The sequence below is a fragment of the Phytophthora infestans genome, genomic scaffold, assembly GCF_000142945.1.
Source record: "Phytophthora infestans T30-4 supercont1.7 genomic scaffold, whole genome shotgun sequence".
Taxonomy (NCBI): Eukaryota; Oomycota; class Peronosporomycetes; order Peronosporales; family Peronosporaceae; genus Phytophthora; species Phytophthora infestans.
This window is the reverse complement of record NW_003303752.1, coordinates 3,547,465-3,567,049: the sequence shown is the minus strand read 5'-3', so window position 1 is coordinate 3,567,049 and position 19,585 is coordinate 3,547,465. Positions and strand designations below refer to the sequence as shown.

Below are 19,585 nucleotides of genomic sequence, written 5' to 3'. Positions count from 1 at the left end.
GCTTGTACACCTTGTTGAACAGCAGGTTGTCCAGTAGGTTGCATGGCAGTTTGCACAGCTACAGCTGGTGCTTGCAGTGTAGGCAGTGAGGTTGATTGTCGTTGTTGTAGTCCTTGTCCTCCCAACTTGTATGTGTTGAACAGGAACTCCAACTTGGCAGCTGCAGTCGCTGCGTTGGCTTGCGCATCCGACGATTGAGTGCGTTGCGTACTTGCCCGCACCCCCTTCAAACAAACACAACGCTCTCCTCCTTCTTCACTTTCCGCAGGAGACGTTAGTGACCATGCAGGTGATTGCGTAGCCGTAGGCGATAGGGCAGCACCATCCGTAAGGTCCATCGCATTCGCATCGCATAGTGATAGGCCAGCAAACAGTCCTTGGCCATCTTCTTCCGACGCTACCGCATCCACACGACGTACGGAGTTCACCAGCGACACAGGAGCCCTTGGTTGTCTCTCTTGCAGCTTTCTCGCGAGCTCTGGCTTCAGTTGCTGGCCAGTGAGAGCCGTACACTCGGCATACCAATGTCCTTCTCCTTGACAGTTCGCGCAGTTTGTGCGCTGCTTCTTATCTGCAACGCCCTTGGATCGCTTGCGCTGTTGCTTGTTGCGCTTGCGTCCTCGGGCTTGACCTTGTCCTTGGTCCGTTCCGACATGAGCAATTTGCATTGAATGCGCGACCGGTTGTCTGGTCTGTGCACGCAGCTGGTCACGCTGGTGTTCAGCAGCGCGTAGTCGTTGTAAGGCTTCAGCAAGTGTAAGTGTCTTACGATCATGGTTGTTAAGCCAATCGCCGTGTTCACGGGCGAGATCTTTAAACGCTTCCACGCTGCTCGACAGTAGTAGGCTTGCATGTTGCCACTCAGCAAACTCACCATTAGCTTGATGTAGAAGTGTCACCTTCTTTGCAATGTCGTCAGCATACTGCGATACTGACTCGTTTGGCTTGAGCCGGCGCGTCACTAGCTCTTGCAGTAGGTAATCAGGATTAATACCATCTCCAGCCTCAAAGTGCTGCGTAATCGCATCGTAGAGCATAGCGGCGGCGTCCATGTTGTCGTGGATGTCGTCGATTTTGAACGTCGTACGTAGGTCAACAGACAGCGACAACGCAAGTGCTGAGAACGCCTTGTTCTTGCGCGACTTGTACCACACGCGATATTTGTCACGACGCATGCCTTCTACTGCATCGTAGCGCTCAGGGCCATATGTGATGTCTCCCAGCATCTTCGGCTCGAAGTGCAACGGCACCTCGCTCTTCCAGGCTTTGTAGTCGCCCTTCAGATGGAGCATGGGCAGCTTGATCGGAGGCGAGTTGATGAGGACCTTGGTGTACTCAGCCAGCTCGCCGTCGTTGTAGCGGCCAGTAGGGTTCATGTTGTCTAGAGGGCGCCACGGATCGTCAGGGTCTCGGTCGCCGTTTTGTTGGTTTAGCGGCGACTGGGGAGGATTGTCAACTGGCACGGATTCTTCCGTGTTTGTCGACGAAAGTTTATGCATACTTTCGAGTAACATTTGGAATAACGGGCGGCCACCCGGGATTCCAGCCAATGAACGAATTAGTCGTTCTGCATCACTGTGCGACAGTGTTGCGTCATTGTTCAAGCTTGAATTTCCTGCCAATGGGATTGAAGCTTGGTCTTGATTGGTCAAAATTCCAGAACTTGTGTCTGGAACGCCAGCAGCCACGTCAGTCGCAGACTGCGCCCTGATTGGGCTCATAACCAGTGGTGACGTAGGGTTCGTCACGGGGGGATTGTTCTCCATGTGTCGATCGCTTCTAAGAGTAGGAGCCATTTAAATGTAAATACACTTAAATGTCAACTTTAGGAAACTAATCAGGAAGTAACGTAAACACGTAAGTGCCGGGCAAAAGGCCGCGACAGGACTGCGGTGTCTGGCGAGGCTGCTCTCCTCTGCTGCTCTCTGATGAGCGGCAGGCGTCAAAACGCAAAGTGTGGAGCAGCCTCCGCCAGAACACCGCTGTACCGCAAAAGTAGATTAGTATACAAATAGCAAATAAGTCAATACTAAACTCTAGATAAATGCACTCTCGTTTGAGTACACCATCTTGGCAGCGCACAGCCAACGATGTCCTTGTGCATACAGTCCTTGGTATAGTCCTTCGCCATTGCACGCATGTGTACTCAGTGTAGCCGGTTGTAGTGCAGCCGCAAGCTGCACTGCCAGGCGCATGAGTGTCCTTGGGATGTGTCTTTGCAGACACTGGCAGTGGACGGTGGCTCGTAGATGGGGGCACCGGACACTGGCAGACTGCAATGCACTGGCGCTCGACACGCAGGTAAGTTTTATAGCTCACAATCCTCCGTTTCAGTGGATGTCCACGGCGGACAATTTGAGGCGTCGTCCAGCCCTCCACACAGACGTCACGCCATGCTACGAGACGGCGCGACTGGCTACTCAAACCGACTGATGCATGCTTACAAACAGAAGGACCGCATTCTAGCTACAGCCGAAGGGCGCGAGGAGGAGCTGCATGCTTACAGCCAGTCTTCTGGCAAGTGGCGCTTCTACCGCACGCTGTGCCAAGTGCGCTTTGGTTACCTTTCGTTTCTGGTGGTTATGATGGTGCTCATGTTCTCGTTCACGCTGCTGATGGAGTTTTATTTGGCCATTTTCCTACCCAGTGCTAAATATGACGAGTACTATACAGTGCGAGCCGTGGTCTCTTTGATTCTGCTACCAGTGGTATTGTTTTTCCTATCCTACGTCTTCGAGGAGGCCTCAAGGCTCTTTGTGGACGCACTTAATTAGTCGGACGGATCGCTTCCGAACTTCCGACTGGCGTTGGCTGTCGTGATTCACTATCTACGTCATCGAACGGAGCTTGTGGAACCGGCGGAAGAGAACGACCAAGCTCTCGAAGAGACCGGCACGCATGAGGTTGGCGAGTTGCGGAGAAGTCGGACGAGTATAATTCCTGGTGGACTTCTAAAGGCGAGAGGGTCATTACTGCTTACTGCAAAGAATGATCCATTCTTGGATGACGATAAAGAGGAAGAGGACGAGGCTTGGGTGCGCAAGAAAGAGGCTGAGGAGAAGCAAAAGGAGGTGACGGAAGCGCGTGCAGCGGGGATCGGTGAATGTGCTCCGAAAGAGAACGGCTAAGGACCGATGGAAACGTATCCAGGCAGCTGTGAAAACCACTTTGCTCATCAAGAAGGTGCAAGACGAAGGTCCAGCAATCGATCTGTCGACTTTTCTCGTTGTGGACTTTGTGTGTCCTGTGTTTTTCGAGATATTTACGGCAGCTTCAATGGTTATCAAGTTCATGGCAACTTGGTCAATGTCAGACGCGTTCTTGGCCTACGTGCAGATGGGTTTCTGGTGTGTTGGAGGGTATTTAATGCTATGGATGATAGCGCACTTTTGAAGCAGTCGAAATGGGAAAATGCGCGTTATTGTGAGTAATTATCGTCGTCGTAGATGCATTATGCGAAGAGCGGTCAGCGCTCTTGAGCGGAGAAAGCGTGCAGAGCATCTTTGGCTGTTGGATGTTGGCTTTCGCTTTGTTCACCACGTTGGAGTCGCTTTGCATCCTACACGTTGGATTTGTTTCAGTAAATCGAAGAAGGACAAGAAGAAACAAGGCAAGACTCCTACCGATAAGATCACAATCCCCATTGCATCAGCTGGAGGTCCTGATCAAGTGTCAAGTACGTCTACGACCACCGGTGTAGAAGCCGGTGCCGATACCGGACGATCCCACGCTACGTCTGTGTACGCCTCGCGCCTGCAGCACATGCGGGAATTTCGAGCGTGGGCACATGCGCGTAACCCATGGCACAACTTGTCGCTAAACGTCCGTGCTATGATTTTGTTGGCGCTCGATTGGGTCTGCTTTGCTATCGTTGGAATCTTTCTTTATCGGCTGGCCCGTCATGGGTGTGTGTTTGATTGCCTTGAGCTCCGTTGTACAAAGACGATTCCCTCAGATCTTCGGCCGCGCGTTTCGAAAGTTCATTTCGGCTTTCGTATTTGTATCGCTCATCTTCTTCTCGTCATCGTTTATCATCGGTACGTTCGTATCTGGTGGCGCTTTTAAGCTGGGAACGTTTGATAACTCCACTGCGCTTGTATCAAGCGAGCTCAATACTACGCACGGCGTATCGGCTTCAATTACCATAAACGGTAAAGTGATCAACTTCGATGATACGTCGGAGTACGCGGCCTGTAGCATCTCGTATGATGGATTATCGGTATTGGATTTGGCGTTGATAGCCGACGCCGCGTATGGCACAACGACAGAGATCCAGAAGTCCGCGCTTGAAAATCGATTCAATGGAACGGAGTTAGGTGACTGGGAGTATGTGGCACGCAGCAACGAAAGCACAGATGGGCAAACCTGGATGGAGATCTACTTTCCAGCAGTGAATATGACGGTCATTTCGGTGCGTGGCACAGCATCGGCGACGGATGCTTTGGAGGATATGCATTTCTGGTTTGGGATCTGTATCATGCAGGCCATGAATGTCTTCATCCCGTTCCTGAAACAATTGCCACGGCCATTCGTGGTGAAAATGTTGTCCATGCGTCTAATTGCAAGCGTGATGCCATCGCCCGCGTACACAGACGTGCTGAATCACGCCATCGATACACGTGCTCGTGTAGGGAGCAACCTTGTGATCACTGGACACAGTCTTGGCGGAGCTATTGCTGCCATGATTGGAGCCAAGACGAAGACGAGCGCTGTTTCCTTTTCAGGGCCTGGCTTACTGTACTCGTTGGGGCGTTTCGATATCACCGCGCAAGATGTTCGCGACTACGTATTAACTATGAAACCCAGAAAGGATATTGTTCCTCAAGTGGACGAACTTGGTGGTATGGTGCAGGAGTTTCGCTGCAAGAAATCGTCTCCTATGGGCTGCCACAGCACGAGCACTCACCTGTGCGAGCTGTATTTCTCCTGTGGTGATCCGAGACAGCGCAACTGGTCCACAAACCAGCAATGCATTGCATACAATGCGCTTCCTTCAGATGACGACGACGACGATGAGTAGATGTCGATTCGACTTCAAAAGAAGGCATTCATTATGGATAGCAACAATGTGATTAACATTGTAGATGTTGAATTTAAAACACGACGTTTAGTCGCCTATCAGATCTGAAGAAGAATATGAGCAAGATATCGGTATTCAAGTCTCTTATCCAGATACGAGCTGTGTGCGGTTGTATACAGTCCAGCTTAACCGTTGCCAGCAGCCGAAACGCGAGGCACGTCGTGATGTTCTGTGAGGCTTCCGAGGTGCTGATTGAGTTCTTCGATGCGCTCTCTGTAAGTCTTGGATGCCAACTTTTCGATCTCTTCTTCCTCCTGTATGGGAAACGCATACAACAAGTTTAGTTCTAGTTACCTAGAAGACCGCGCAACAACACGCACCCTTTTCTTCTGGTGCTCAGCATGTCGACGTTGCGCAGGAGTCATGTCGTCCATTTCCACGTCGTCGCTGCTCTTCTCCTGCTCATGGCGCTGGTCTTCCTCCTCCTCGCGACGCTTAGACGTTTTCTTCTTGTGCTTCTTGTGCTTCTTGGATGCCACCTTGAGCTTGCTGCCGTTCTTGAGCTTGAGCTTACCTCGTTTCACGTTTTCCATGGCCAAAAGTGTAATGACACAGGTATTGTCATTTTTCTAGAAAGTGGTGTGGCAAACATGATATTACTGTTCTGGTCCTGCACGAATGGAGACGGACGACACCCAGGCGCTGGAGGAGGAAGAGACGCCGGCAGATGCCACCGCAGCGTCGACCGATGCATCTACACGTCCCAAAAAATTCAAGGCTTGGCCGCTGGACTTCGACGTCAATGCGTACCGGGCTCTGAAGCCTGGCAAAGAGCGCAAAGCTTACTTAATGAGCTTCGGCACGAAACATGGGTTCTACATACCACAGGCCACCACATCAACGACCATCCGTCGTCCGAAGAAAAAGCCAGGTAGAAAGAGGACTAAAGAGCGGAAGAAGCTAGTGCCGCAGAATTTCGCCTGGCCCGAGGGCATGAACCAGCAGGAGTTTCTGGCTAAGAAGCCGGGCAAAGAACGCATGAGCTACCTGGCCACGTATATCAGAAAGAATGGCATCGAGCTGAAAGAAACTCCTGCCCGACCACGTGTACCAATCGGTCGTCAGCCGGAGCAGCGGGCACATCCTCGCTGCGGATGCCTTAGCTCCGAGGCGTGCGCTTCTTGCAGTAGATGCATGGAGCTCCACTGTGTTTGTGGATTGACCGGACGTCGGCGTCGTGCGTTATGTCAGGAGTCTCGAGCGTGTAATTGCTCTCTGGTGGACCTTGCAGCGCGTTGCAAGCTCTGTCATGGATGTCGACAGCCACGCGGTTTCAGTCATTGTCGCTGTGTCCTGCACCAGCGGCTTTTGTGGATAAAGAGACACCCGGAGCTTGGAGTGGAGCTAACAGAGGAAGAAGAGGAGCAAGTGTGCAAGTGTTTTATGCTTGCGCATCGACATGGCGGAGCTGCTGCTACAAAGGACAAAGAGTCGAAAGCTTTGACAGAACTGGAGCGTGTGCGACGGATAAAGAGGGCTACAGGTTATCCGTCAAGTGATAACATTTATCGCAGTAACAAGGTCACTGCTTTTCTAGGCGATGAAGGACTGGAAAGCGACTTGGACGACGGTGTGGACGATGGACCAGGCTCAGAAGTGCTCCCGCCCAGCACTGACAGCGTCATCCCACGGTCGATGACCAGAAGGATGCTTGATCCCGAATTCAATCCAGCATCATACCACCCTGTGTTTCGGTCAGAAGGATGCTCGCTGCTTGAGAGTGTTGAGCCTAGAGGTGGGCGGATCACTCGCAGAGGGAATGCTGCATTTATCAGTGACGCAATGCAAGATGAAATCTGCCGAGGACTGGACAATTATGCGTTCGAACTAGATCGAAACGCTACGATGCCATCCGATGACCTGGTAGAGTTTCTGGTGTATATGGCAAGTATCAAGTCAGCGAACGTCGGGGAACTAATCGGAACATTTGAAGACTCGGCTGCTGTTGCAGCTAGCATCGTTATTGAAGAGTATTTGGCACAGATCATGGAAGATACTGTTGTCCAGCAACGAGCGTTGTGCCCAATGACGGAAGAAAGCGTCCAAAAATTCACTCGACAGCTTCTTGTGGGCTTCAATTGGCAGCTCTTTGAGACGCAACATCCCTTCTCACCGTCTGACCCCACGGATAGATTTCTCTCGCTGACAGAAAAGGAAGAAACGATGAAAGACACGTTGGCAGCATTGGTTATGCAAGAGTTTGTATCGACACAGCCAAAAAGCTTCGACGTGGATACTAATAGCGACGATGTTTCCAGGTGGATTCGAAGCGCAATTGCTATACCCGCCTTCGTGCTAACTGGCAATACTGAAACACAGTCAAGTACTGGTGATGAGCACTCAAGAGGAACGTCTAGAAGTCCCAACGAAGAGCTTCAGAGCGATAGAGAGGAGACAGAACGGTCGACCCATCAGATTCGACTGTCAGTCAAGGCAAATCCTGTACATGGAAATCCTGAGTACAAGTTGCGCTTCGTGGCAAGGCTTAAAGACGGACATCATGTCGATACTTCTGTTGGTGGATTGGACAGCAAAGTGAAAGCGGAGACGACGATTTCACGACTCTCCAAGGTCGTAAAGCGTCAGGAGCGACGGAGTAAGGGAACATTGAAAGGCCCCCCGGTACCTCCTGGACCCCCTCCAACCCCTCGTCCCTTACCACCGCAGGACCCGAACGACCCTTACGCAACAATGTTTGAGCACGTGTGGGATTATTTTAACGCCTGTACTCGACATAAGTGGGAGATGTCCATGGACAACTATCTGAGCGCAACGTTGCCAGGGTGGAAGGCTCCTAGCCAAATGGCTGCAACGAAGCGTGAAAGAACAGACTCACCGCAAAGGAAGCAGAAGAAGCGCAAAGTTGCTTCTCAATAGACCAAGAACAATGTGCTCTTCCTTGTCGATCACGCCGTACTTACGTTGACTGTGGAGCTGTGGCTTCTACAATTCGTAGAACCAAGTCACCATCGTGCTGGCGTGAGGTTTACAACGCGTATGGTCTCTTTAATAAAATGAATTGGAGACACTCTTCAACCTGGTTAGTCGACCTTCAACGGTACTTGGTAATTGCAGTCGAGCGGAGAAGTCTGTTGCTAAAACGGGCTGTACCTTTCTTCGTTTTATTTTTGATGAGGATGATTGCTGTTCTAAAAACGATGCTGCATGTGACATCAGTGCTGTGTATGCATCGTACCTCGCTTAGCCTTTCGTTTGGGAGGGAGTGGGTAGCAAAATGAACAAGTACGAAGTACTCGGCGTGATCGGAGAGGGGGCTTATGGCGTTGTTCTCAAATGCCACAACAAAGAGACGAATGAGACGGTGGCGATCAAAAAGTTCAAAGAAAACGAGGACGATGACCCTATGGTGCGCAAGACGACGTTGCGTGAAGTCAAGTTGTTGCGCTTCTTGAAGCACGGAAACATTGTTGCGCTCAAGGAGGCTTTCCGTCGAAAAGGTCGACTGTATCTTGTGTTCGAATACGTGGAAAAGAATCTGCTAGAAGTATTAGAAGATAAACCCAACGGTGTTGACAACGAGCTCGTCCGCTCGTACATTTTTCAGTTGTGTTGCGCAATTCACTATTGCCACACTAATAATGTTATACACCGCGACATCAAGCCAGAGAACCTACTTGTGAACACATCCAACGGCGAACACTCACTTCGTCTATGCGATTTTGGCTTTGCACGATCTCTACCTAGCAATGGGAACCCATGTGACTTGACTGAATACGTCGCCACGCGATGGTATCGTGCTCCAGAGTTATTACTTGGGGATACCACGTACTCTAAATCTGTGGATGTCTGGGCAATCGGGTGCATTATGGGTGAGCTTATTGAGGGGCAGCCGATGTTCCCGGGGGAAAGCGAAATTGATCAACTGTACTTGATCCAGAAAATGCTGGGTCCGCTACAGAAACGACACACGGAGCTATTTGCAATGAATCCTCGCTTCTCCGGACTCAAGATTCCCGAAGTAAAAGCCCCAGAGACTCTGACTCGACGGTATTGTGGTCGTGTTTCGAAGAAGGGGATTAGTTTCCTGGAAGGTGTCATCCGGTTGTGTCCTGAAGATCGATTTTCAAGTGAAGAGTGTCTAAAGCATCCGTACTTTGAAGGATTTTCTTGCTCCACTTCTGTGGACAGCAGTTTAACGAGCTGCTCTGCAACTGCGTTTACAGCTCCAGAGGTTAAGCCTTTGGCATTTAATCTGATTGAGAAGCAACAACCAGGAGGGTCCATAACAGCGGATGATGACGTTGCAACTGGAGCTCTACGCTGGCCGTCCGAGTCCTATGAATCTAAGTGCTGGATGTCAAGTCGTGGAGTGTATAAGGCAGAGGAGAAGAGCTCGACACTTACAAAAGACAAACGTCGATCGGGAAGCAGGCGGAGTCGCAAGGAAGACAGAGGGGGAAGTGGCCACTCAACCAGTAGCAGCAGCTTGAAAAAGCTGACGGACTCGGTGGAAGATATTTCAAGTCTAGTGACTGCATCGTGGCAACCAAGTGAATGTGCAGCACCAAAAGATGACGATGGAGGGGCTTCAAGGTCGTTGAGTGGGCGTCGAAAAAGCCGCAAAAAAGGAAGCAATCATCTCCCAAAGCCTGCAACTAGTGGAGGCGGCAAAAAGAAAATATGGAATAGTAGCGACTTTGTATCATCGACAAATATGGGACCTACAGGAGTCGGCATTGCTGCGGTTCGACCGGTGTCACGACAAGTTCTGATGTCGCAGCAAAATTTGCCACGCTATTTGCCTCAGCTGAGTGGTGTCCACGACAACCTTGGTGATTTGTCAAGTTCGGCACTGATGTCTTCCGTTTCGTGTGGCTACGGTACGGCAAAGAGTATAGCTGGAGATGATGAAGAAGACAGCGCATTGGCCAACGTCTACAACTATCCGGTGTATTCGCGCTCGACGTATTCGAAGAAGTCGTCCAAGAAGCTTCGTGAACGCACATTAGACGCCCAGGAGCTGCTGGAATTTAACTGAGCAATGTACTTGCAGTGTGGCTATAGAAATTATGTCAGAGCAATTTGTACCTTTGTCAATCAACCTTCCCCATTATCAGTGCTCCAATCTTTAGGCTTTTTGGCGTGAAAACTCAAGCTAGTGCAAGCAAAGCTCGACGACGTCAGAACCTCATTGTCCTGTCAACACTTTCCTTCAACCTGTAATTGCATTCCGGCGGGAAGTCCAGGATCATGTCCATGCAGCCAAAAGAATGCCAACATGCCCTTCTCGCACCGCCCAGCGCTGCCTTGGAAGTCTTGCTACATTCCTTTACTGGTAGCATTGACATGCAAGTAAGTATCTTAGCTCTCGTGGTGTCGTGGCGGAGGCCTTGTCTTTCGTCACTAAAATTTCGTGTTCAGCAGGACAGCACTTGTGAGCTGTCAGTCCAGGTTCGTCCCCGCCTTTTTATGATCTCTATTTACCGCTCCCTAACCTTGTAACCTGTCGGTCTGTCCGTCCGTCAGTCCGTCGCATTCCCCGTCTTGCTGCTTTTTCCTGCCTTTTCGCATGGCTACACTCGGCCTGTCTTATACAGTTTCCTCCTATCCTACCGACCGTGCCTACCTTTCTGACTCGACCTAACTATGCTAAAATTACAAATATATCCAAAAGCGTGACACAATTAACTCGCGCCCTGATTGGGCAATACCTGCCGACCTGCGACACTGACTGGATCTGTCGCACGATCAGACCGTCTATCGCCCTCGCGATTGGACGTAAGGTAAACATTTCTGCATAGCACGAAACGCATCGATTGGCTGCAAACAGCCAGCAGATACTTGATTATTGCGCAAAACCTGTCGTATGTACTGCAAATCGGGCACAGTAACCACTTTATTTTCTAAGAGCTCTGCACACATCTCACATAGAGATATTTATTATTATTAATGTAGCTTTCACAGACCAGTATTTTGTAAGAGCTCAGGGATGTTATTTTCCACACACTATTTTCAAAGTAATGACGATATTAATAGTACTAATATGCTTAATATAAGCTTCACAGGCCGCATTGTAAGAGCTCGGCGATGCTATTTTCCATACACTTTCTAAAGTAGAGACGATAGTATTTTTAATATTAAAGTAGGCCTCACGACCAGCGCTTTTTGTAAGGACTTTGCGAATATTTGTTTTTTACTTCACCTGGCACTCACCACTGCCACCGTGCAATGAAGGCGCGCGGCTGCACGGTCATTGCGCTATCTGCTCCCGTGCACCCCACCCGACGAATGCATGCGCGCACGATACATAGTCTTTTAGTCACTTTTATTGCATGTAAAGTATGTATTTGTTTGGAAATCTGATAATAATATATTAAAGATAAGCCAAATATTAATAATATAAAACATTTTACTATTTAGCTTTATAATAAATACCAGCCTTACATTACCGTGCTATTGGCTAATATTTGGACGCAAGTAATTGGTTAAAACAAAATATTTTGCTAACATCCGCACGTTTGCAAAATGGTGGGCCCTACGTGCAAGCAATGCGAGGCGAAGATTGACCCGCTTCTGCTGAACCCGCAGCGGTCTACGACGGATCCCCGAGCGCGCTGCGTCTGCTGCGGGAAGCTGCAGTACGGCTACGCATTCCGTACAATCAGCGGGCGGGACATCGTGCGGCGCTGTATTGCCTGCGAGAACAGCCCAAAAGCGGTTAAGTCCTGGGAGGAAAAGCCCCCACCACCTGATTCGGCCGAAATGCGCCGCCAGGAAAGCCTGGCAAACGTCAAGAAGGAGAGACTGGTACCCCAGCGGTCTACGACGGATCCCCGAGCGCGCTGCGTCTGCTGCGGGAAGCTGCAGTACGGCTACGCATTCCGTACAATCAGCGGGCGGGACATCGTGCGGCGCTGTATTGCCTGCGAGAACGGCCCAAAAAGCGGTTGAGTTTTGGGAGGAAAAGCCCCCACCACCTGATTCGGCCGATGTGCGCCGCCAGGAAAGCCTGGCGAACGTCAAGAAGGCGATGGGTCCTGACTGGTACCCCAAGAAGAAAAAGAGGCGCAGCCGCCCTCGCAAGCTGACCGCCCGAAACGCCAATTACATCGAGCAAAAGAAGCAGCAGAAGAGCAAGTAATTTGGATAATATATCCTTATTGCCCCCGTTACCCCGCTTATCTTTGTATTTTGTATACTGGCGGGCGGCGCGAGGCTTGGGGCCGTACATATGGTAAACTAACTGTGGTGCTGCCAAGCATCTACGGAGTGTAGCGCGTTTCGTATAATAATTAGCGCATGGTGTCTACTGTGTACCCTTGCGAGCTGGCCGCTCCTATCTGCATACGCGTCACCGTAGATGGCACGTACACTCGCTCACGTGGGCACACGCAAAACCATGCTATCTGTACCACCAACGCTCACAGCGTATATTTTATTAATGTGCGCTCACGAATGTAAGCTTCAGTATAGAGTGAGCACTATGCACCGACCAATAAGTTGCTGTCGACATAGACACAAGCACGTCTATGGTAGTGTTGACCATACAGGTGTCGTCGCAAGTCGATGTGCCTGTACGCAGTACTGTATTTTAGTTTCCTGTGTATAATGGTCGAGACGAGAGTCCGGTTGAGTCGCGAATGATTATAAGATGTACCCGCCGCGCGCATATTTCGCGTTGACTACTACCTACATACGCGCGGTCAGCTTGCCTGTATCACCGCGGTTATGACCTACGTCCAGTTAGTGGCGCGCTTGGGTGATCCATCAGAAGCGTAGGCGCAGAAAGCTAGCACCACGATGCAAAAGTACCGATAAAGAAACAGTGACCCCATGCATAGGTTGAACTATCACGAGCGCGTGGCAAATACACTCATTAACGACCTTGCGATATATGCACGGACACATCAAATAGCACGCCGAGCGGATAAGTAGGCAGCGAAAGTACTCCATCTAATGTACACGAACTATTATTCAAATCAAGTCTAAGCATCACTACGATCTGATAGCCATATATCTTCGTATGTTTGTCGTACATATCGGACCCAGTATAATGTCAGTCGGAAAGGATTTACGCCACTTTGTCAGTCAGTAGCTATGCCAATAAGTCAGAAAGTACGTCAGCTATGCAAGTAAGATAAATTCATGCGGAAGATAGTGGAAATACCCTTCAGTAACATCACAAACAGCTCAGCAGAATAATTTCAAAGCATAATATTGATGTTTGTGGCGACCATCGGCAAAAACTACCTATCCTAAAAGATACGTCGCGCGAGGAGCTGATTAACATTGCTCTATTAGACCGTCGCAATCGATGATATATGTCGACTGCCTCACGGCGATGACGTGCAGATGGAAATATGATTGAGTAGGCGTTTTTACGCCAGCTACACTGGGATTCCTCACCGATCTACGCATGTTTCGTAGCATCATTGATACTGACCCGTCTTCCGTACAGCATATACTAGCGTTGCAACCACGCGCGCCTCCGATTCGTGACATTTTGGGAGCTATGCGCTCAAATGAGATTATAGACAAAACCCTCCCGGCTAAGATGGTGCTCATCTTGCAGATCACGATAAACCCTGGTCATGTCTACCATAACATGTGAGCACTATAGATACTGTGTGCGGTGTTGTTTTGGAACGTAGCATAAGTAGATCACAGTATACAAGTACGATATGTTGCTTCGCTTTGAGTAGAAATTCTAAGCCCACCGCAGCGCAGCGGAGGTAGTCGGCCCTCTCTACACCAACCAGCCATGCCCTAGCGTCCGCGGAGCGGACGCCCAGACCGCTAGTCGCTCCGCTTCTAACCTTGTAACCTGTCGGTCTGTCCGTCCGTCAGTCCGTCGCATTCCCCGTCTTGCTGCTTTTTCCTGCCTTTTCGCATGGCTACACTCGGCCTGTCTTATACAGTTTCCTCCTATCCTACCGACCGTGCCTACCTTTCTGACTCGACCTAACTATGCTAAAATTACAAATATATCCAAAAGCGTGACACAATTAACTCGCGCCCTGATTGGGCAATACCTGCCGACCTGCGACACTGACTGGATCTGTCGCACGATCAGACCGTCTATCGCCCTCGCGATTGGACGTAAGGTAAACATTTCTGCATAGCACGAAACGCATCGATTGGCTGCAAACAGCCAGCAGATACTTGATTATTGCGCAAAACCTGTCGTATGTACTGCAAATCGGGCACAGTAACCACTTTATTTTCTAAGAGCTCTGCACACATCTCACATAGAGATATTTATTATTATTAATGTAGCTTTCACAGACCAGTATTTTGTAAGAGCTCAGGGATGTTATTTTCCACACACTATTTTCAAAGTAATGACGATATTAATAGTACTAATATGCTTAATATAAGCTTCACAGGCCGCATTGTAAGAGCTCGGCGATGCTATTTTCCATACACTTTCTAAAGTAGAGACGATAGTATTTTTAATATTAAAGTAGGCCTCACGACCAGCGCTTTTTGTAAGGACTTTGCGAATATTTGTTTTTTACTTCACCTGGCACTCACCACTGCCACCGTGCAATGAAGGCGCGCGGCTGCACGGTCATTGCGCTATCTGCTCCCGTGCACCCCACCCGACGAATGCATGCGCGCACGATACATAGTCTTTTAGTCACTTTTATTGCATGTAAAGTATGTATTTGTTTGGAAATCTGATAATAATATATTAAAGATAAGCCAAATATTAATAATATAAAACATTTTACTATTTAGCTTTATAATAAATACCAGCCTTACATTACCGTGCTATTGGCTAATATTTGGACGCAAGTAATTGGTTAAAACAAAATATTTTGCTAACATCCGCACGTTTGCAAAATGGTGGGCCCTACGTGCAAGCAATGCGAGGCGAAGATTGACCCGCTTCTGCTGAACCCGCAGCGGTCTACGACGGATCCCCGAGCGCGCTGCGTCTGCTGCGGGAAGCTGCAGTACGGCTACGCATTCCGTACAATCAGCGGGCGGGACATCGTGCGGCGCTGTATTGCCTGCGAGAACAGCCCAAAAGCGGTTAAGTCCTGGGAGGAAAAGCCCCCACCACCTGATTCGGCCGAAATGCGCCGCCAGGAAAGCCTGGCAAACGTCAAGAAGGAGAGACTGGTACCCCAGCGGTCTACGACGGATCCCCGAGCGCGCTGCGTCTGCTGCGGGAAGCTGCAGTACGGCTACGCATTCCGTACAATCAGCGGGCGGGACATCGTGCGGCGCTGTATTGCCTGCGAGAACGGCCCAAAAAGCGGTTGAGTTTTGGGAGGAAAAGCCCCCACCACCTGATTCGGCCGATGTGCGCCGCCAGGAAAGCCTGGCGAACGTCAAGAAGGCGATGGGTCCTGACTGGTACCCCAAGAAGAAAAAGAGGCGCAGCCGCCCTCGCAAGCTGACCGCCCGAAACGCCAATTACATCGAGCAAAAGAAGCAGCAGAAGAGCAAGTAATTTGGATAATATATCCTTATTGCCCCCGTTACCCCGCTTATCTTTGTATTTTGTATACTGGCGGGCGGCGCGAGGCTTGGGGCCGTACATATGGTAAACTAACTGTGGTGCTGCCAAGCATCTACGGAGTGTAGCGCGTTTCGTATAATAATTAGCGCATGGTGTCTACTGTGTACCCTTGCGAGCTGGCCGCTCCTATCTGCATACGCGTCACCGTAGATGGCACGTACACTCGCTCACGTGGGCACACGCAAAACCATGCTATCTGTACCACCAACGCTCACAGCGTATATTTTATTAATGTGCGCTCACGAATGTAAGCTTCAGTATAGAGTGAGCACTATGCACCGACCAATAAGTTGCTGTCGACATAGACACAAGCACGTCTATGGTAGTGTTGACCATACAGGTGTCGTCGCAAGTCGATGTGCCTGTACGCAGTACTGTATTTTAGTTTCCTGTGTATAATGGTCGAGACGAGAGTCCGGTTGAGTCGCGAATGATTATAAGATGTACCCGCCGCGCGCATATTTCGCGTTGACTACTACCTACATACGCGCGGTCAGCTTGCCTGTATCACCGCGGTTATGACCTACGTCCAGTTAGTGGCGCGCTTGGGTGATCCATCAGAAGCGTAGGCGCAGAAAGCTAGCACCACGATGCAAAAGTACCGATAAAGAAACAGTGACCCCATGCATAGGTTGAACTATCACGAGCGCGTGGCAAATACACTCATTAACGACCTTGCGATATATGCACGGACACATCAAATAGCACGCCGAGCGGATAAGTAGGCAGCGAAAGTACTCCATCTAATGTACACGAACTATTATTCAAATCAAGTCTAAGCATCACTACGATCTGATAGCCATATATCTTCGTATGTTTGTCGTACATATCGGACCCAGTATAATGTCAGTCGGAAAGGATTTACGCCACTTTGTCAGTCAGTAGCTATGCCAATAAGTCAGAAAGTACGTCAGCTATGCAAGTAAGATAAATTCATGCGGAAGATAGTGGAAATACCCTTCAGTAACATCACAAACAGCTCAGCAGAATAATTTCAAAGCATAATATTGATGTTTGTGGCGACCATCGGCATATACTACCTATCCTAAAAGATACGTCGCGCGAGGAGCTGATTAACATTGCTCTATTAGACCGTCGCAATCGATGATGTATGTCGACTGCCTCACGGCGATGACGTGCAGATGGAAATATGATTGAGTAGGCGTTTTTACGCCAGCTACACTGGGATTCCTCACCGATCTACGCATGTTTCGTAGCATCATTGATACTGACCCGTCTTCCGTACAGCATATACTAGCGTTGCAACCACGCGCGCCTCCGATTCGTGACATTTTGGGAGCTATGCGCTCAAATGAGATTATAGACAAAACCCTCCCGGCTAAGATGGTGCTCATCTTGCAGATCACGATAAACCCTGGTCATGTCTACCATAACATGTGAGCACTATAGATACTGTGTGCGGTGTTGTTTTGGAACGTAGCATAAGTAGATCACAGTATACAAGTACGATATGTTGCTTCGCTTTGAGTAGAAATTCTAAGCCCACCGCAGCGCACCGGAGGTAGTCGGCCCTCTCTACACCAACCAGCCATGCCCTAGCGTCCGCGGAGCGGACGCCCAGACCGCTAGTCGCTCCGCTTCTAACCTTGTAACCTGTCGGTCTGTCCGTCCGTCAGTCCGTCGCATTCCCCGTCTTGCTGCTTTTTCCTGCCTTTTTCGCATGGATACCCCCGGCCTGTCTTATACAGTTTCCTCCTATCCTACCGACCGCGCCTACCTTTCTGACTCGACCTAACTATGCTAAAATTACAAATATATCCAAAAGCGTGACACAATTAACTCGCGCCCTGATTGGGCAATATTTTTCGACTCACTTTTCATTCAAAACACAAAATTGGATTTTTGAGCGACGGCGCGGAGAGGACAAGGTGCGCTGGCTGTATAATAGCAGTAGGGTAGTTGTAGATGTATATGCATGTATGTACGGGCGTGGGGCTCCTTGCCCTACTATATATTCAAGAGAGACCTCTCAGGATACAGTCTGAGGCTTGCCCCGAGACTCCAAAGTGGTATGGCAGTTGGTAGCGATCGCAATCAGGTTGGGGTGGGTGTGACTGGGAGCGTCTACCACCATGCACGCGCCTAGGGGTCCTAGACCCACCGCGAGTGTCCACGCTCCAAAAGCGAGTGGCGCGTGCTGCCAATTGGCCAAACCGAAGTTGCAGCCACATGCGGAAGAGTCGTTACAGTTCCGCAATACAGAGGTGCTCTTAAAGTGTGAGCTCCCGCATCAAAACACACTTTGCGAGAGCACTTCTGGCGGGACGGAAAGGAATGCAGCAGTCGGTCTCACAAGAGCAAGGGGCCCAAGACCAAGTGCAAGGACAGCTCAAGAACAAGAGATCAAGACAAAAAAACACTTTAAGAGCATGAGTGAGCCCCGCGCCTGTACACTTAGATAGCATAGCGTCATAATAGACAGTTTAAGAGCATTTTCGGAGCTGTGTGAGCCCCGTGAGGGGCTGGGTCGTTCTCGGACACCCTGCGCATACTACTGACATGATCTGAAGGGCTGGACGGTATCGAACAGACCTGGGCAACCACTCAACAGGGCTGAGGCAACAGCTTTGACGTACCCAAGAGGCAACAGCGCGATGCGGCGTCTGAATTACCATGTACAGCTGCTTGGTCCACAGCCGTGCAAGGTAATTTGGATCCGTCGGACCGTGAGCTGAGGGCTGTAACACGTCGGCCAAGGGGAGGGCCTAAGCAAAAGCTGACTGGACCAACAAGCCCCCTAGAGTGACGATACCCCTAAGTTGTTTGTAATCCGAGGAGCCGGGATGGAAATGACAGTGATGTGTTCTATTCACAGAGAGCTTCTGGATTAGTACTGGAAAGGAAAGTTCGGGGTTCTATTCGAATACCACGTTGCTTAAGCTACTGTGTCTATGTTCTGGTGCTTAGATTCATAAAATAGCTGTAGAATAGCTCCCAGTGCACTTAGACTTTCGAGTCTAACCGCCCATGTAGTTATTTTCCATTTAGATCAGGCGATAGACGCGTTCAAGGTAGAAGGACATGGCAAGAGGCCCGAGAAAAAGAAAAAGGTTCCCCAGCAAATGCGTAGCGGGCTTTGGTGCAGAATTAACTCGACTAACTCTGTCCATTGGTTAGAATTACCCGCGAGGAGCTAGACGATCGCGTGCAACGGGCCCGGCGTGAGAACGCATCCCAATCCCACGAAGAATCGCGTAAGGATAGACAGCTCCGTAAACAGAGGCTTCGTACCGCAGAGGCCCGCTACCGCAAGGCAATCCAAGAATTGGAGCAGCTCGAGTTAGTTGAAGCTCACGCCGCATCTGAATCAGGACTGATAAGAGTATCCAGTCCAGCTGTAGAGCGTGAGGAGAAGACAGAGGAAGATGATCCCGGCGAGCATCAGCGACGATTCGAGGAGGAGACGCGTCGCGAAGGCCAATACGAGACCCACGGATTTGAGATTGGAATGTCAGGACCTGTGACCGAAAATACCACAGCAGCTACACGTGCACGCGGTGCAGAAAGAGCCCGGATTAGGCGAGCTACCATGACGAGCTCACAAAAACAACGGGCACGAGCAAAAGATGCGGAGAGGAAGCGAATTCGTAGAGCTAACAGATCCGAACCCCAGGTTATTCGAGATTGGGACCGAAATGCCGAACAAGCGAGGGTACGACGGGGTCGACTGGAGCCAGAAAACTTCTTAGCTCATCAAGCATATGATCGAGACGCACAAGGCAGCCTCGGAGCCACCAGGACAGAGGAAGACAGTCCAAATGCAAGGATTCGCCATACAATGGAACACGAAGTTTGCAGGGAAGGCATGTCGAATGAGCAGCGCCAAATTGAGCGCGAACAAAATGCAGAAGCGCACCGATATCGCCGAATGCCATGTCCGATCAACAGCGTCAAACTGACCGCGATGAAAATACAGCATCGCGGAGAGAGCACAGAGTAGGCCATGTCTGAGGAGCAGCACAACAGAGCGCGAGCGAGATACAGCAGCGCAT

General features: G+C 50.0%; 5 protein-coding genes across 5 annotated transcripts; 4 read left to right on the top strand and 1 right to left on the bottom strand.

Moving 5' to 3' along the window:
• Positions 1 to 2,393: 2,393 nt before the first annotated feature.
• Positions 2,394 to 3,367, top strand: PITG_05491 (uncharacterized protein; the record flags this gene model as incomplete). The annotated part of the gene is made up of 5 exons (XM_002999084.1): positions 2,394 to 2,708; positions 2,775 to 2,849; positions 2,913 to 3,035; positions 3,130 to 3,287; positions 3,337 to 3,367. 5 exons carry the CDS (start codon positions 2,394 to 2,396, stop codon positions 3,365 to 3,367), a joined length of 702 nt encoding a protein of 233 aa, XP_002999130.1.
• A 44-nt stretch (positions 3,368 to 3,411) lies between these two features.
• On the top strand, positions 3,412 to 5,020 carry PITG_05490 (uncharacterized protein; the record flags this gene model as incomplete). The annotated part of the gene is made up of 2 exons (XM_002999083.1): positions 3,412 to 3,839; positions 3,943 to 5,020. 2 exons carry the CDS (start codon positions 3,412 to 3,414, stop codon positions 5,018 to 5,020), a joined length of 1,506 nt encoding a protein of 501 aa, XP_002999129.1.
• Positions 5,021 to 5,205: 185 nt separating this feature from the next.
• On the bottom strand, positions 5,206 to 5,613 carry PITG_05489 (uncharacterized protein; the record flags this gene model as incomplete). The annotated part of the gene is made up of 2 exons (XM_002999082.1): positions 5,206 to 5,331; positions 5,401 to 5,613. 2 exons carry the CDS (start codon positions 5,611 to 5,613, stop codon positions 5,206 to 5,208), a joined length of 339 nt encoding a protein of 112 aa, XP_002999128.1.
• A 74-nt stretch (positions 5,614 to 5,687) lies between these two features.
• Positions 5,688 to 7,971, top strand: PITG_05488 (uncharacterized protein; the record flags this gene model as incomplete). Its single annotated transcript, XM_002999081.1, has 2 exons — positions 5,688 to 6,774; positions 7,339 to 7,971. The coding sequence occupies 2 exons, from the start codon at positions 5,870 to 5,872 to the stop codon at positions 7,955 to 7,957; spliced, it is 1,524 nt and encodes a 507-aa protein (XP_002999127.1).
• A 344-nt stretch (positions 7,972 to 8,315) lies between these two features.
• PITG_05487 (cyclin-dependent kinase, putative) lies at positions 8,316 to 10,079 on the top strand (the record flags this gene model as incomplete). The annotated part of the gene is made up of 2 exons (XM_002999080.1): positions 8,316 to 9,221; positions 9,303 to 10,079. 2 exons carry the CDS (start codon positions 8,316 to 8,318, stop codon positions 10,077 to 10,079), a joined length of 1,683 nt encoding a protein of 560 aa, XP_002999126.1.
• Between the last annotated feature and the right edge of the window lie 9,506 nt (positions 10,080 to 19,585).